This window comes from Sus scrofa, chromosome 17 (genome assembly GCF_054392235.1).
Source record: "Sus scrofa isolate SSC_HxYL_T2T_F1_AM1 chromosome 17, Sscrofa_HxYL_maternal_Yorkshire_Landrace_v2.0, whole genome shotgun sequence".
In the NCBI taxonomy this organism is placed as follows: domain Eukaryota; kingdom Metazoa; phylum Chordata; class Mammalia; order Artiodactyla; family Suidae; genus Sus; species Sus scrofa.
Genome location: NC_139399.1, coordinates 59,143,378 through 59,161,151, shown reverse-complemented (window position 1 = coordinate 59,161,151; position 17,774 = coordinate 59,143,378). Strand labels below are relative to the sequence as shown.

The following is a 17,774-nucleotide window of genomic DNA, read 5'->3' as shown; positions in this document are numbered from 1 at the left end:
GCAAAAAAAATTTCTATTGAAAAAAAAAAAAAGCCCAAACTACTGAATTCCCTAAGTATAGCAAGTATTTGAAAGCTCTGAACAAGGGCCAAAGAAATATCTTTAGAACTTCATGTTGATGCTAGGTTTTTATAAAGGATGAAAAAAGTCTTAAGCATCATTTGAAAATACAATAAAATAGAAGGACAGAAATGTGTTTTTAGCATGTAAGACAACCCTTTTCTTCATCAACAATTTCTTAGGAATTCTGAACACTTAACTACATAAAACAAAAGGCCAATGCTATCTCTAAATGACTGCAGACTTATAAGTAACCTCTGGCCAGAAGAAGTAGGGGAGGAAAACTTAACCCTGAAAGAATGAAACCCCAATTTCTCTGGCAGCTTCATCTAAATTCTTTTTTGGCACAAAAGTTGGAAATTCTTGAAATGGTGGATATCTCAACATTTTAGTACACTTTGCTCCAGTAGGAAAAAAAGTTTTCCTTCAATTTACATGGCTTTATAAAATACATAACTATTTTATAGCTTTGTCAGCATTTCTACATTCCAATCAAATGTCCTCTAATAAAAAATACTTTCTAGACCCTAGCACTCTGCCTAGAAATGCTCTTAGCATTCCAGTCACCTGAGTTAGCAGATAAGTACTGAAAGTCAGACTTACTTTCTTTTATCTTTTCTTCTTCTTCTTTTTTTTTTTTTTTTTTTTTTTGCTTTTTAGAGCCACACCTGCAGCATACGGAAGTTCCCAGGCTAGGGTTGAACGGGGGGCTTCAACTGCTGGCCTATACCACAGCCACAGCAAGATCAGATCTGAGCTGCCTCTTTGGCCTACACCTCACGGTAACGCTGGATCCTTAACCCACTGAGTGAGGCCAGGGATCGAACCCACATCCTCATGGATACTACTCGGCTTCACTACCACTGAGTCATGACAAGAACTCCCAGACTTACTTGCCATCACCCCTCCCAAGACCTGGCTGAAGAGGCTGGTTATTTGCACAGCATCATCGAAGAAGTAAACCTTGTGGATGGAGAGCCTTGGCTGACTCCCAGCATCACTGCACTCCATGTCCAGTTCTGGGGTGGCCATTTGGTCAGAGTTCATCCTACAACTTCTGGTGGAACCAGGGAGAAGAGGAGGCCACCTCTCCAGGCTAAGGAAAGTTAGCCTGAAGCTGTCAAGGCTTAGCAGGTGAAGAGAGCCTGCCTGAGAGGGAAGCCAAGACAAAAGGAGGCACTGTTGAGAAATGGAGAGAAACTTGGAGTTCTCTTCATGGCTCAGTGGTTAATGAACCCAAGTAGGATTCATAAAGATGCAGGTTCGATCCCTGGCCTCTTGTGGTGGGTTAAGGATCGGCCGTTGCCGTGAGCTGTGGTGTAGGTTGCAGACATAGCTTGGATCTGGCATTGCTGTGGCTGTGGCGCAGGCCGGCAGCTGCAGCTCCGATTTGACTCCTAGCCTGGGAACCTCCATGTGCTGTGGGTGCGGCCCTAAAAAGCAAATAATAATAATAATAATAATAAAAAGAAACTATAGTTCTTATTTTTAAGAAACTATGTAAGTTGACCACAAAACTATTAACATCCTTAGTAGTACCGTGAAGTCCAGGGAAAATACAGGAGGGGTTGAACCAGAGGAGTAGGAATGCTGGTATTGACAGGGGAAGGAGAAAGAACAGAGTCTGAATGTTCATTTCCAAAGCTAACCTAAACCAGTGCTATACTGGGAATGGATTATTAAATATACCAAACCAGATCCAAGGAAAAGAAAATTATACAAAGCACCAGTGGTGATAAGGGCAAATTAAACAGCATCAGTAGGCAAGTGGAAACTAGTAAAAGTAACTATAATATAACAAGCTGATGAAAGCTTTGGCTGATCTTAGTAAAACCCTATTAAGTATCCCCACCCACATTTTTGTCTTGATTTAATACTTACTGAGAATAGATCCCTGCTTCTTCCTTTGTTAACCACTTCAATGAACTTGCAAGTGAGCTCACATGTTATTACACTGATCCACACACGCTAAACAGAGGCTAATTATGTTAACAGTTAATTGCCACAGGAAACAAAAGAGGGAAACAGAAGTGAGGTAGAGGGGAATGCTCTCTGAAGACTCTAGATATGATTGACATTAAAGTGAGCCATTTCTCAGTCCTAAACCATAAAGTGAAAGTCTGTTCCCACTGTAAAATTCAGTGATTCTGAAGTATCAATTACTTGCCTTAGTTGAGTGTCAGCACAGCCTAGTAGCAGACCTTAGAATGAACATGAATGCCCCTTTCCAAAGCTAACCGAAACCACTGCCATATTGGGAAGGAATTACTGAATATACTAAACCAGATCTATAAGGCAAAGAAAATTAACTTATAAAGCATACACAATCATATATATAAAATCAACTTATAAAGCAGCGGTGATGAGGAAAAATTAAATATCATCGGTGGGCAAGTGGAAACTAGCAAAAGTAACCACAATATTGCAAACTGATGAAAGCCTAGGATGTGTGCCCTGAGGGCAGTTCTGGGAGGAGAAAGGGCTTTCCAGCTGTATAGAGGGACTTCCATGTGACCTGCAGGAGGTCATCACCCCTCTCTGAGCCCCAGTGTCCTCACCGATAAAGTGGGATCATAACCCTCTTCTGGCAGCTTGTGTGAAGATGAAATGAGCTCAGATATATACCACATCTCTTGTGGTTCCCTGCACTTTGGAGGCACTCAAAATATGGTATTGATACTGCTTTTATCACAGGCTCACCAATAAGCACTTACCTAAGGAAACAACAGCAACGCTCTCTGGCAAGAAATGCAATCTGTATCGGATCAGTAAATGCACCAATATGATGCAGATAGCTGTGGGGAAAAAAATAATGCATGGTTAGAACATCTCAACTTTGGTTTTTTGTTTCTTTTGGCCGGGCCCCTGGCATGCATAAGTTCCCAGGATAGGGACTGAACCCATGCCACAGCAGTGACTCAAGCCACAGCAGTGACGTTGCCAGATTTTTCACTCGCTAAGTCACCAGGGAACGTCATCCATACTTCATTATATGCCTTAACTAGTTTGTTTTCCAGTTACTGAAAGAGCAAGAGACATCTCTCTCTCTTCTAAGCTGTTAAACCTGAAACAACCATTTAAAATTACTCAAACCGGAATTCCCGTTGTGGCTCGGCGGAAACGAATCTGACTAGTATCTGTGAGGATGCAGGTTTGATCCCTGGCCTCGCTCAGCGGGATAACGATCTGGTGTTGCCGTGACTGTAGGTCAAAGTTGCAGCTCGGATCCTGCGTTGCTGTGGCTGTGGCTGTGGCTGGCAGCTGCAGCTCCGATTAGACCCCTAGGCTGGGAACCTCCATGTGCCAAAAGTGTGGCCCTAAAAAGACATACATACATACATACATACATACATACATACATACATACATAAATAAAATGACTCAAACTTCCCTGATTCTCAAAAATGGTTCTCAACTTTTTGGAAGTAATCATCAATTGCAAAACTTTAAAAGGGGAGAAAGAAGTCAATGAAATCAATCACTTTTATGCAAACATAACTGCAACAGAATATGCCGACATGAAGTATTTTGCCACCATGTGATTGGTTATCTTTTAACACAGAAGGAAGTGAGGGGGTTTCACAAACAGGACCAAGTCAAAACTGGTTTGGTGATAAGAACATCAGAAACCTAAACATGAGGGGGAGGGGCAGTGGTTGAGGGCTTCCCATGAGGCAGGCACTGTGAGCACTTCCCAAACGCTGTCACATTTGACCCTCGACACCCCCTCTGAAGGAGCTATAATCACCACTATCTCCTTTGATTAAAGATGAAAAAACTGAAGCTAGAGAGGTCACATTGCTGCAAGGCGCTGCAGAGTTGAGCTTGAGTCCAACCCTGTGCCCTTAACCAACAGGCACCCACCACCTCTCTCCCGGGGGACCTCCAGGCCTCAACCAGTAAAAGAAGAACAATGTCTGACTCTCCTCACAGGGGTGTTGTCATGAAAGAAAAGAAACAAAAAGATGTAAAACTATTTGAAAGGAATTTAAGTATTTCTGGACCACAAAAAGCAAACTTTCACACAAATAACTCCTAAATGTAACATCAAGGCTTCAAGGCCCAAATGTAGCCTGCAATTCTTTTTTCTTTCTTGGACACCGAGGAGGTGTGCCATCTCCTCAATCAAAGTATTATCCTGACAGTCCTCGATATAAATGTGTGGCTTTTTTTGGTAAAGGGAAATGTTTAAACAATGCACATGGCTGTTAACCGGCCACCCTCAGAGGCCACCCTGACAAATTTGATTATCTTTAGTCCCACCAAAAAGCACCAGGTGGCCAGAGAAAGGAAACAGTTGTAAATATAGAAATTTTGTCCTCCTTTCATTCTGTGCTTTAAACTATCAATCTGTGGTGTTATTATAAATATTTAGCCTAGTTAGAAAAAGCCTACATTAAATACTAAGAGCAAGAAAAAAGTTCCAGTGCATGAGCACAACACATGACCAATGAACACGTCTACTGTCTAAAAAGGCAGGCATGTGAGCACACAATTAGACAGAAAATAGATCCAGGGTGTTGAATCAGTTTCTGCTCTTTCTCTGCACCAAGGCGGATGAAAAAATGTAAAGCTGGTTCTCATAAATCAAACAAGGATTTGCAGCTTTAAGAACAAAAGTGAAGGAGTTCCCTTCGTGGCCTGGCAGTTAACAACCCAACGTGGATCCTTGAGGATGCAGGTTCAATCCCTGGCCTTACTCAGTGGGTCAACGATCCGGCGTTGCCGTGGGCTGTGGCCTAGGTCACAGAACGAGGCTCGGATCCTGTGCTACTGTGGTTGTGGCACAGCCAGCAGCTGTAGCTCCAATTCGACCCCTAGCCCGGGAACTTCCATATGCCAGGAGTGTGGCCCTAAAAACCAAAAAAAAAAAAGGGAACAAAAGAAAAAACTGGTTGTCAACCAGAGCTACCAGGGAGCTGATCAATGCCAGGGAATGATCTCCAGCCATGCAAAAGCTCTGCGAAGACAACCCACAAAACTGGAGAAAAGATTTGTAAATCGTATGTCTGGTGAGGGTGTAGGTCCAGAGTACATAAGGAACTCTTAGAACTCAACAACAAAAAGACAACACAATTTTCAAAAGGGCAAAGACGTTAAATAGACATTTCTTCAAAGAATATATGCAAAGGGCCAATAAGCCCATGAAAAGATGCTCATCACCATTAATTCATAGAAAAATGCAAATCAAAACTGCAGGGAGATCCAACTTCCCCCTCACTAGGATGGTTCTAATTGCTATAATCAAAAACAAAACAGGGAGATCCCGTTGTGGCTCATGGGGTTACAAACCCAACTAGTATCCATGAGGACGCAGGTTCGAACCCTGCCTTCGCTCAGCAGGTCAGGGATCCGGCATTGAAGTGAGCTGTGGTACAGGTCACAGTCACGGCTCAGATCCTGTGTTTCTTTGGCTGTGGTGTAGGATTGTAGGACAGCAGTTGCAACTCCAATTAGACCCCTGGTCTGGAAACTTCCGAGTGGCACAGGCACAGCCCAAAATAAAAATTTAAAAAACAAAACAGAAAATGACAAGTGTTGGCAAAGATGTAGAGAACCTGGACCTCTCGTGCATTGCTGGTGGGACTGTAAAGTGGTGTGGCCTCTGTGGAAAAGTCTGGCAGTTCCTGAGAAAGGTACACACAGAGGAACCATTTAACCTAGCAATTCCACTCCTAAGTACATACCCAAGAGAAATAAAAGCATACGCCCACATAAAAACCTGTACAACAATGTTGACTGCAGCACTTATTTACAATAGCCCAAAGGTGGACACATTCCCAATTCCCTTCAACTGAGGAATGGATAAACATAAAGCAGAGTATATTATTCACCCATAAAAGGGAAATTCTGACACGTGCTACACAAATGAAACTTGAAAACTTCATGCAGAGTGAGGGAAGCCAGACACAAAACGCCACATACTGTACAGCTCCACCTGCAGGAAATATTCTGGGTAGGCCAGTTCCTAGAGACAGCAGAACACTGAGGGGAGGGAGAATGGGGAGTGACTGCTTTTAACGGGAATTAAGATTTCCTTTCGGGGTGATACAAAAGTTCTAGAACTAGAAAATGGTGATGGTTGCCCAACACTGTGAGTGTGTGAAGTGCCACTGAATTGTAGACTTTACTTATTTCATGGCCACACCAGCAGCATATGGAAGTTCCTGGGCCAGGGATGGAATCCCAACTGCAGCTGTGACCTACACCACAGCTGCAGTAACGCTGGATGCTTTAACCCAATATGCTGGGCTGAAGATCAAAGCCATGTCTCCGAAGCAACCTCAGCCGCTGCAGTCAGATTCTTAACCCACTGCACCACAGTGAAAATTCCAAATTATACACTTCAAAATGGTAAAATTTATGTTATGTTTATTTAACCACATACACATTCTTTTTCTTAAAAAAAAAGAATGAGGTTGATAAAAAAAGCAGTAACACGGAAAGACCTCCAAGACGTTCTATGAGATGAAAAGGCAAGTTACAGGACCCCACCTGCACTAAAACAAACTCTGAACTATATATGCCTGCTCATCTATATGTGCGTATGAATGTACATACGTATATACACATACAAGTTCATGTCTTCAAGTATGCTTGGATAAAAACCAGAGCAAGAAGGGACAAGAACTTGTGTGTGGCATGGAGGGATGAGAATAAGTTAATGTGCTTCTAATTTTTCATGCCTGAAATTATAATTATGGAAAATATATTGAAACATAGACACGTGAATTTTAACAACTCTATTAAGTTTCATGGCCAAGTTCCCTTAGTGGTTCAGCAGGTTAAGAACCAGACATAGGGTCCGTGAGGATGCAGGTTCAATCTCTGGCCTCACTCAGTGGGTTAAGGATCCAGTGTTGTTGCAGGCTGTGGCGTAGACTGCACATGTGGCTCAGATCCAGTGTTGCTGTGCCTGTGGCTGTGGCCAGCAGCTGCAGCTCTGATTTGATTCCCTAACCTGGGAACTTCCATATGCTGCAGGTGCAGCATTAAAAAGAAAAAAAAAAGAAATAAATTTAATGGCCTACAAATTAATGTTATCTGTCAAATGACGACAATCGTTAGCTCTAGCCTAAGTCAATAACAACGATTCACCATTGCTTCTACAAGTCAAACATCAGCATTTTGTTTAGATTAAAAAGCTCATTATAATCTAGTCACTTATGATGGAGCATGATAATGTGAGAAAAAAGAACCTATGTATATGTATATGTAACTGGGTCACCATGCTGTATAGTAGAAAACTGACAGAACACTGTAAACCAGCTATGATGAAAAAAAAATAAAAATCATTATATACACATATATAAAAAAAACCCTCAAATCTGGGGGAGTTCCTGCTGTGGCAAAGTGGGTTAAGGATCAAGCACTGCTGCAGCTGCAGCCTGGACTTGATCCCTGACCTGGGAACTTCCACATGCCTCAGGTATGAACAAAACAAAAAACCAAAAACCCTGTTCTTTGGTCTCTGGCACAAGCTAATCTTAGATACTCCACACCCTGAAAATTACTTTGAAAGTCTTACTTAGCCTTTTCACCCTCCTGTGAAAAAAGTGATTATAAAAGTTTTTCTTTTCCAGGCCTGCCTTTTATATTCGCTAACATATCATGCTGACAACAATGTAAACAGACTAATAATACTAGGATTAAGGATTAAGATACTAAAGACTTCTTGAACAAGGAAAGAACTGCTTTTCTTCTTGTATTCAACTACAAAGTTTCCTTTTTCAAAAGAAAAAGCAAACCAAAGAACAAAACAAGAAGTAATCCTAGAAATAGAATTCAATTACACTGACAGTAAAAAATTACTTGGCATACTAAATCTAAATGGACATTGTATACTTGTGGTTGGTGTACTTTTTTAGTATCCAACTCAAAAGTTTTTAAAAAAATCTATGAAAACAAGGACAAATCCTGGGATTTTAAATAAAATTACCATCTTATTAAAAATAATTAACCAAGTCTGAAGAGAATGTGAAAGAAGTTACACTTTTCCTCAAAAACACAGCCCTAACAGACATCAGAGAAATACTTTGCACCTTTCCGTCCAATTGTACCTTCCACTCTTCTGAAAAGATCTAATTAGAAATATGATCCAGTATCATTATGGAGGAGCAGAAAGTGTAAACTTTCAAACAAGACTTTGGAGGCTCATATTCTAAGCTCTCTCTTCTTAGCTAATCCAAAGCGATTGTGCAGTGTCAACTGGGGGTTTTTTGGTTTGTTTGTTTAAAACAGTTATCTACTGTCCAGAGTCTCTGGAAGGCATCTAAGTTACTGCCTTCTATCTAAGCTTCTCAATCCATGTCTGACAACCTGGATGTCACTCTCTAGTCTCCCTCAAACCAGGTTTGTCAATCACTTAACCTCTCTGGGCCTAAATTTCACCTGTTAAAGGAGGATGAATAAAATGAGATAAGCTTGGGAAAGTGAATCCGTTTAGAGAGAAACATTACGTAAGTCAGTAACAGCTCGGGTGGTACACAGCTACAGCAAAAGTCACGACCAGTTAACTGTCATGACAGAGGTTAACGCGAACAGCGTGCTAGGGCAAAGGTGTCTGATCTTTTACTCAACAGCAAAACCCTTAACTAATCAAAGTTTTACACAGAGGCCTAATAGATACAAGAGACAAAGTGCTGCTCTGGTCAGAAAGTCAGAGGCTCTTCCATTTGACACCCCCTCCAGCTACTGCCACCCACCCAGCCACCCGGCCCCCCATAGGTGGACACTCGTCAGCAGAGTCTGAAGTACACTAAACTAGAAGACGTTAAAGGTTCTTTCAAGATCAAAGATTCTTTAATTCTTTCTTTCAGAGGACATCTAAGATGCTACATAAAGAAAGGGCTCTTCAAAATTGCTAAGTTCAATGACTTTACAAAGAAAAAAGGAGTATCCTGTGATGATGTTATGAACTGACTGATCATTGACCCTCAGCGTTTGAAGTGAACCAGATGGGAGGAAGACCTGACAAAGTCAACACCAGATAGTGTTCTCACTGTGGCTCATGGGGTTAAGAACCCCACTCGTACCCATGATGCAGGTTCGATTCCTGGCCTCACTCAGTGGGTTAATGATCTGGCGTTGCTGCCAGTCTCAGCACAGGTCACAGACGCAACTTGGATCTGGCGCTGCTTCGGCCGGCAGCTGCAGCTCCAATTCGACCCCTAGCCTGGGAACTTCCGTGTGCCACAGGTGCAGCCTTAAAAGAAAAAAAAGGAAAAAAAAGAAAAAATAATAAATTAAAAAAAAAAAGTCAACAGCAGTGGACATGGGGTTAACCATATAGACAGGGTACACAGACACTCATAAGGGTAGCAGGTGGTGTTTCTGCATGCATTCACCTAGGACGAGGAGGCTGAAGAAAATGGTCATGCCGCTCGACTGCTCCTCCTGCTGAGCCTGTTCCCCTGTCTGCACGGGGAGGATGGGCTTGGCAGGGGTCGGGAGCACCAGTTTCGTAGTGACAACTGGGGTGGTGTGAAGGGTGACATTGAAACCTTCGTGAGTTGTATTGGGGAACCTGTTGGAGAACATAAAAAGCAGCAGAATTAGACAAGGGACAAGGGCCCCACAGGATCAATGCACGCACAAACCAGAAAGAGAATGGGGCACAGAGCTTTATGGGACTCACAAGTCTTGCAACCAACAGGAAGGCCTTGGAGGGAAAATGATTAGGAAAATCCCTGCCTGCCACAGCAGCAAGGTACCAGCAGCCTCAGGGGCTCTGACAGAGCCACAGGACAGAGAGAAAGGGGAATCAGGGCGGGTGTAGAAACAAAATGCTGCCTGCTCTTTGCACTTAACGGGGGATTTAAGTGGAAGCAAACTAGAATCCGGTGACAGTCCGAAGCCCATTACTGTTTACGTATTTTATTTCTCCAGTGGACATTCTTTCCCTGGGATTCCCCCGCCACCCCTTACAAACTGAAGAAACCACCTGAATCTGCCCAGTTGCTGATCTGGTCAGAATGTCCCACGCTACTTTACACAACCCTCCTCTGAGTTCAAGAGGCCCACGTGTAAGCCCCTCTGCAATATCCCACTCCACCCCACCCCCGTGTTCCTCACAGTTATCTCACATTGTGCTGGGACTGTAAACTAGCCCAACACTGACACAACAATCATGGTAATTGTGATTAGAACAACTAATGCTCAGGGTTTTTGTTTTTGTTTTTTTTTTGTCTTTTCTAGGGCCGCATCTGCGGCATATGGAAGTTCCCAGCCTAGGGGTCTAATCGGAGCTACAGCTGCCGGCCCACACCAGAGCCACAGCAATGCCAGGTCCAAGCCGCATCTGCAACCTACACCACAGCTCACGGCAACGCCAGATCCTTAACCCACTAAACGAGGTCAGGGATCAAACCCGCAACCTCATAGTTCCTAGTCGGATTCGTTAACCACTGAGCCACAACGGGAACTCCAGAACAACTAATGTTTTATTCCAGGGGCCAGATAACACACAATCTACTTAACATAACCTACTTAATAGGCATAACAAGTCTGAGGTAGGGTACTACTACTTTCTCTCTTTCACTCATGAATAGCAGGCTCTGAAACATATAACTTGGCAAATATCACTGTTATCGGCAGAAACAAGCTCTGAAACCAAACTGGAAATCACTGGGCCATATGACCTCTTTTGCTTTGTGCTGCTGAGGCCCAGTTTAGTGTCTGGGACAGAGAAGATGATCAACAAGTAAGCTGACTACAGAGTTCGCATCCTGGCTCAGCAGCAACGAACCTGACTAGTACCCACGGGGACACAGGTTGATCCCTGGCCTCGATCACTGGGTTAAGGATCTGGCGTCGCCATGAGCTGTGGTGTAGATTGCAGATGCAGCCCATATCTGGTGTTGCTGTGAACTTCCATATGCCGAAGTAAGCTGACTAAATAAAATGACCACCAGGCCAAAAGACATACATGAAATGTTGTCAGGTGAGGAAGTCAAATTTCAACCACTGGTTGATTCCTTGTTACTTTTTACATACTCATTCCACAAACATAGATAGGGCATCTATAACCTGCAATAGACTGTGCCTGGCAGGTGGGTAGATGGACTAAGAGTGGTCCTTCTCCAGAAGTACCTGGAGGACAGATAACCCCACTCCCTTTACCTCATCTTGTACAGCTAGCCCCCCTGCTCACTACACTCCTGCCATCCTGCCTTCGTCCCTCAAAAAGGCACTCAGTTCTTTCTAGATTCTAGGTTTTTGCACCTGCTTGTTCCTCTCCCACCCCTCCTTCTGGTCATAAAGGTTTCATCTGGCACACCACCTCTTTCTGAGAAGCCCCCTGCACCCTAATGCCACTGCGTTTCTTTCAGAGCACTGAAAGCATGCTATTTATGGTCTTTTTTCCCCACTAACACGGAAGCTCTCTGAGAGCCGCTCCTGGTCGGCCTCCGTCACTACCATGAGACCAGGGGCCGCAAAAGATTAGATGGCTAGTTAATGAACAGATAAGATTCAGTGAAAAGAAACATATGAAAAATGATCGTTACAATGGAGGAGGCGGCTGGCTACTTATGGGGAGCGCGTGGGTGACTTTCTGGAGGCGGCGGAGCGCTGCGAAATCAGATGACCGAAAACTGGGAAAGTGAAATTTGGGTTGCAGTTTGCGCAAGACGGCTTTCGAGACCTACGCTGGGCAGCCGATCCCCAGCCCGAGGGTCCAACCTCAAGGAGGCTGCAGGGCCCAGGCCCGTCCCTCCCGCCCTCCTCGCAGGGGCCGGCACGGTCAGTCCTGGCCAACCAGCACAAGGAGCTCCGCCTTCGGGGGCCGGAGGGCGGCCTGAGGTGCTCGCCGTCACCCGATGGGGCCCAGCCCTGCCGCCTCCGCCGCCCGGGAAAAGCCCACTCACTCCTCTTCCGCCATCTTCTCCCCCATCCGGCCGAGCCTCCGAGACCACCGAGTTCGGAGCCGCGGGGCTAGCGGGCCCGCTTGTGCTTCCGGCTTCCGCTGGAGGCGCGGGCGGGTCGACGAGCGGGGGGCGGGGTCTCGGCTGCGCGAGGGCGGCATTTCTGTCCCTTCGTCTCTATGGCCCGAGGGTGGGAGGAGACTCGTGGGGGGCGGGGGCGAAATCTGTGGGAACTTTCAGGATGTGTGTCCGGCCTCCGTCTCTTGACCCTGGGGCCTCACGAGGTTCCGGCTTTGCCCTTCCACAGGGTAGGGACGTTTGGGGGACGTTTGACCTGTGAGGTCACTGTGACTCACCCTAAGAGCAAGTTCTTTCCATCCAGTGCCAGGGCTTCACCATGCTAAAATTGGGAAGGAAGCTTCTAACGTAGAGGGACCCCAGGGGTATACTTACCCAATCTGTTTTCCCCAGCCGTAAAGAGAACTAGCCACTTGTGTTTGTGCAGGATTGTGCAATATCCTTCTGTCAACGTTGAGTTCTCACTCTACGCCTATCCTTAAAGCAGATGATAATGACCTAGAGATGGATCATTCATTATTTTTTCCCTGTGTCAGCAGATGCTCATTAGACGCCTATTTGTGTCTGGCAGTGGTCTGTAGGGGTGGGGATACAGGAAGGAACAAGGTGAGGTTGGAGGGATAGGAAGGACCCCATCAGGGGAGTTGGTACCTCCCTTCCTGGTTGAAACCATCACATCTCAACAGCTTTGATAGCTTCCTATCTGCCCTTATTCCTTCAGCTTTTCCACACAGCTGTCCCAGTGATCCTTTTAAACTTCCCAGTCACTCTGCTGCTCAAAGCCTATACTGGCTTCCAGTCTTAATCAGAGGGGAAAAATTTTGGAGAACCTACAGGACCCAACCGTATCACCTCTACCTTCTGAGGTGCACACTCTCCACTGTAGTCACAGTGCCTTCCTTGGAATACCTGAGACCGGGAACGCTTCCACCTCTGCACTAGCTGAGCCCTTATTCTAGAATACTCGGCTCCTAGGTTTCCCCTTGGTTCCCACTTTTCCCACTTTCAGGCTTTCGGTTTATCCTTTCCTTGTCCGTTATGCCTTCCCTGACCATCCTATCTAAAATCGAAACCCTCTCCCCTGCTCTGTGTTATTTTCCTCCATAACAGTGAGCATATTGTATATTTTACTCATGTATTCCTATAGTCTCTTCTCTCGGCGAGAATGTAAACTTGGGAATGCGGAGGCATTTGTTCTCTGTTTATCTCCAGTGCTGAGAACAATACCTGGCACGTAGTAAATACTCAAGAACAAATGATCCTTGAATAAGTAAAAAGTTAGTCAATTCCAGAAGTGTTAGGAAACAGAAAGTTTTTGAAAAGAGGAGTACTGTGGAAAGCTGGGGGTGGGGGGGTGGCGGAGTGGACGGGCAAGAATGGAAACCAGTTATCCAGGTGAGGGCTGATGGCACTTTGAATCAAGGTGACAGCATGGATATGGCAGGAATGGTTGGACTATGGGTAGATATTGAAGGCAGGATTGGCTGAAGGACTGTGTCACCTAAAAGAAAGAGGGGAGTCAGGGATGATGTCAGGGTTTTGGCCCTTGAGGAACTGGGTGGAGAAGAGAGCTGTTTGGCTCAAAGCTGGACTCCCCTGCTGCGCTAAGACCTCTTAAGACTGTTGTCAAATCTAATTGAGAAAATGGATGTTCTTCCTGTGGGTGTGGTGCTGGGCTATTGTTTCCTTAATTCTTTACATTTCTTTCAGGCAGATACTATCCTCCGCCCACAAGGTGAGGTGCAGAGAAGTCCAGACACTTGCCCGAAGTCACACAGCTGGCAAGTATCGAGGGTGGGATTCAGGTACAGTCTTTGTTTTTAACCAGTACCCCCTGTTGCTCGTCACTGCCTTAATTTCTCTGGGTCCAAAATGGGACTAACAGCCTACTTTCCTCCCTTAGCCCAGAGCTTGGCAGGAATGAACTGGCATGTAAAGTACTGAGAACGGGGTTGTCTCTGAGCCTGAACCACATTTATGAACCAAGAAGCGGAGGCTGTTACTCTTCTTCCAGCCCCAGAAAACCCCACCTGGCTGGAGTCGGGCCCCTGTGGGCTGGGTGTTGGCTTCCTTGCATCAGGCTGCAGGCTGTGGGCCAGTCGGGATGAAAGCGGGGCCCAGAATTCATCGAGGGGCTGCCTCATTGTACTTGCCGTCCCACCCACGGCCTTCACCATAGATTCTGCTGCTCTCATGAACCTGTTAGCAAGTAGGAGACCATAGAACAGTGGCTCTCGGGACTGTGGGCCAATCCCGGGCCCTCTATACCTGCTCCTGGGAATAAATCTAGGACCCCTTGTCATTGCCCCCTGGAAGGCAAATATAGCCTTTCAACCTGCAGTTCTGGGTTCCTGTGCTATGCCTGGCTGAGAAGGGGCTGGCATGCAGGCTCTGGTGCCAGGCTGTCCTCTGGACCCCAACTCAGGACGCTGTCACCCTGGGACACCACAGCACCCTCAGAGCCTTGGATTAGAAAGAAAGCTCTTGCCCTGGTTCTCTGTTCTCTCTGCCCTCTTAACCCAGTCTTCCTCCTTCTTGCCATTCAGGTCTCAGCTTACATGTCACCTCCTCAGGGAGGCCCTCCCTGACCACTCAGTCTAAAGCAGGGGTCAGTAAACTTTTCCTGTATAGAGCCACACAGTAAATATTTTAGGCTTTGTAGGCATTCTGATCTGTGGCAACCACTCAACTGTGCCATTGCAGTGGGAAAGGAGCCATGGATGATTTAAATAGGCATGGATGTGTTCCAGTAAAACTCTGTGGATATTGAAGTTTGAATTTCTTATGATTTTCACATGTCATGAAATGTTCTTTTTATTTATTTTTTCAACCGTTTAAAAATGTGGAAACCTCCTGGGTCATATGAAAACAGGTGGCAGTCTGGATCTGGCCCACTGTGGGCTGCCGACCCCTGGTCTAGTATTTTATTTTTATTTTATTTTTTATTTTTGTCTTTTTGCTATTTCTTTGGGCCGTTCCCACGGCACATGGAGGTTCCCAGGCTAGGGGTTGAATCGGAGCTGCAGCCGCCAGCCTACACCAGAGCCATAGCAACGCAGGATCTGAGCCGCGTCTGCAACCTACACCACAGCTCACGGCAACGCCGGATCCTTAACCCACTGAGCAAGGGCAGGGACCGAACCCGCAACCTCATGGTTCCTAGTCGGATTCGTTCACCACTGCGCCACGACGGGAACTCCCAAGTATTTAAAAAAATTTTTTTTATTATAGTTGAACCCTGGTCTAGTCTTAAACATGAGTGTTTCTGAGACCCTTATAACTATCAGATATTTTTTTCCCTTCTTCCCTCCCTCCCTCCTTTCCTTCCTTCCTGAGTTTATCATCCATTTCCCCCTCTAGAATATAAGTGCCATCAAACAGGGAACTTTTCTCTCTCTCTCTCTTATCCTTCTTCTGGCCTTTATCTCTTCTAACATTTCTTGAACACTTATTCTGCACTAGGCATTATTCCAGGTACATTATGCTCGGTAATTTATTTAACCCTATGAGGTACTCTGATTAGCCCAATTTACACTTGTGGAAACCTGATGTCTTGTTCATCATTCTATTTTCCCAGAGTTTAGAAAATGCTGAAGCTGTCAACAAAGCAGAGGTACTAATGAAAACTTATTAACAGATTTGATAGTTCATATTTTTTAAAAAGGGAATCAACACAGTTATCAGTCAAGATTCAATCAGAGAAGTAGAACCAATGGGAGATATTTATTAAGGGATTTACTGCAAGGAAAATACTGCAGAGTTATTATTTTATAATTCTGTAGGTTAGAAGTGTCACGGGACAGAGTCCCTTGTGGCACAGCAGGCTAAGTGTCCTGCGTTCTCACTGCAGGGGCTCGGGTTACTGCTGTGGAGCAGGTTCAGTCCCTGGTCTGGGAATTTCTGCATACTGTGAGCGTGGCCAAAAAACAACAAAAAAAAGAAGTGTCATGGGGCTAAACCTAGGGTGTCAGTAGGGCTCCATTTCTTCTGGAGACTCTAGGGGAGAATGTCTTTCTTTGCCTTTTCCAGCTCTTAGAGGCTGCCCGCATTCCGTGGCTTGTGGTCTCATCCTGTATCTTCAAAGGCATTAGTGACATCCCTCCCATCTCTGCTTTGGTCATTAGTTCACCTCTGACTCTGACTCTGCTGCCTTCTTTCCTTTAGGAGGAGACCAGTGATTTCATTGGGCCATCCATACCCTACCCCAGATAATCCAGAAGTGTCTCCCTGTCTTTAGGTCAGCTGATTGGCACGCTTAAGTTCCCCTTGTCATGTGACATAATATATTCAGAGGGTCCAGGGATCAGCACATGGACATCTTTGGGAGGCATCATTCTGCCTACCATACCGTGCGAAAAATATGTTCTATATTGGTTTTCCCTGTATTTTTTGTTACCATTTAGTATTGTTTCAAATTGATTTACACATGGGGGAGAACTGGACATAATTTTTTAAAGTATGTGGACATTAATGTTGTAATCTGGCCCTGACCACTTAGCAGGTAAAAGGCACTAGAATTACCAAATTGGGCTTATAGAATTCATTGGCGTCAGGTGCAACAGATATGCCTAAGAGTTTGTGGGAAAAAAAAATTCATATTTCAGTCCTCTCACAGACCTGCTGGGTCTTGGCCATGGAGCCTAGGATTCTGAATTTCTTCTCAGTTCTCCCCTCCCCTTACCAGACTCTGCTGGTGCCTGCTCAGAATGTCTTGGAGGGTCCCACTGGTGCCTGAGGCCTTCTTCTCAGCACAACGCAAGCCAACAGTGCTGGGGAGTTGAGGCTCCCAGAACAGCCTTCAACCAGTGACTGGCAAGATTTGGAGGCTAAATACCCCCACTCCTTTGCCCCTTGGATGGGACAAGTCTGAAGTCATAGTCTAAATAGTTTCCCAGACCCTCCTAGTGGGGTTAAGCTCCAGCTGCCCACAGTGGTGACCCATTGAACACACACACACACACACAACCAGCCATTCATATCCTTGGGCTCTGCATCCTTGGATTCAACCAATGGCAGATCAAAAATATTTGGGGAAAAAAAAAATTCCAGGAGTTCCCGTCGTGGCTCAGTGGAAACGAATCTGACTGGGAACCATGAGGTTGGGATTGATCCCTGGCCTCGCTCAGTGGGTCAAGGATCTGGCACTGCCGCGAGCTGTGGTGTAGGTCGAAGATATGGCTTGGATCTGGCATTGCTGTGGCTGTGATGTAGGCTCACAGCTGTAGCTCCGATTGGACCCCTAGCCTGGGAACCTCCACATGCCATGGGTGCAGCCCTAAAAAGACAAAGAGACCAAAAAAATAATAATAATAATAAAGTGTAGTTGATATGCAATATTGTGTTAATTTCAGAGGTACAACAAAGTGATTCAGTTATACCTATGTTTTTTTCTGATCCCCCCCACCTTCTTTGGTTTTTTTAGGGCTGCACCCATGGCATATGGAGGTTCTATACCACAGCTCACAGCAACGCCCGATCCTTAACCCACTGACCGAGGCCAGGGATCAAACCTGCGTCCTCATGGATACTAGTCAGATTCATTTCCACTGAGCCGAAATGGGAACTCCTGGTTCTTTTTTTTTTTCTTTTTTCTTTTTTTTTGTCTTTTTGCCATTTCTTGGGCCACTCCCGCGGCATATGGGAGGTTCCCAAGCTAGGGGTCGAATCGGAGCTATAGCCACTGGCCTACACCAGAGCCATAGCAACGTGGGATCCGAGCCGCGTCTGCAACCTACACCACAGCTCACGGCAACACCGGATCCTTAACCCACC

General features: G+C 45.4%; 1 protein-coding gene and 1 long non-coding RNA gene across 27 annotated transcripts in view; one reads left to right on the top strand and one right to left on the bottom strand.

Moving 5' to 3' along the window:
* SLC9A8 (solute carrier family 9 member A8) overlaps nucleotides 1-11,967 on the bottom strand; it is a 75,950-nt gene extending 63,983 nt beyond the window's left edge. For 13 of the 26 annotated variants that reach the window (XR_014832522.1, XR_014832523.1, XR_014832533.1 and 10 more), the window contains exons 1-3: nucleotides 11,928-11,967; nucleotides 9,408-9,586; nucleotides 2,775-2,855 (exon numbers count right to left, since the gene is read on the bottom strand). Coding sequence is in view for 4 of the 26 variants with exons in the window: in XM_021077955.2 (XP_020933614.1) it covers nucleotides 2,775-2,855; nucleotides 9,408-9,586; nucleotides 11,928-11,953 (286 nt within the window). In the remaining 22 variants the exon portion in view is untranslated. Of the gene's footprint in view, nucleotides 1-2,774; nucleotides 2,856-9,407; nucleotides 9,587-11,567 lie in introns of all 26 variants that reach the window. The other 13 variants (XR_014832529.1, XR_014832530.1, XR_014832531.1 and 10 more) reach the window with 4 other exon arrangements.
* A 173-nt stretch (nucleotides 11,968-12,140) lies between these two features.
* On the top strand, nucleotides 12,141-14,773 carry LOC106506057 (uncharacterized). Its single transcript, XR_014832587.1, has 2 exons — nucleotides 12,141-12,232; nucleotides 13,713-14,773. It is a non-coding gene; the product is annotated as an uncharacterized LOC106506057 (long non-coding RNA).
* Nucleotides 14,774-17,774: the final 3,001 nt, after the last annotated feature.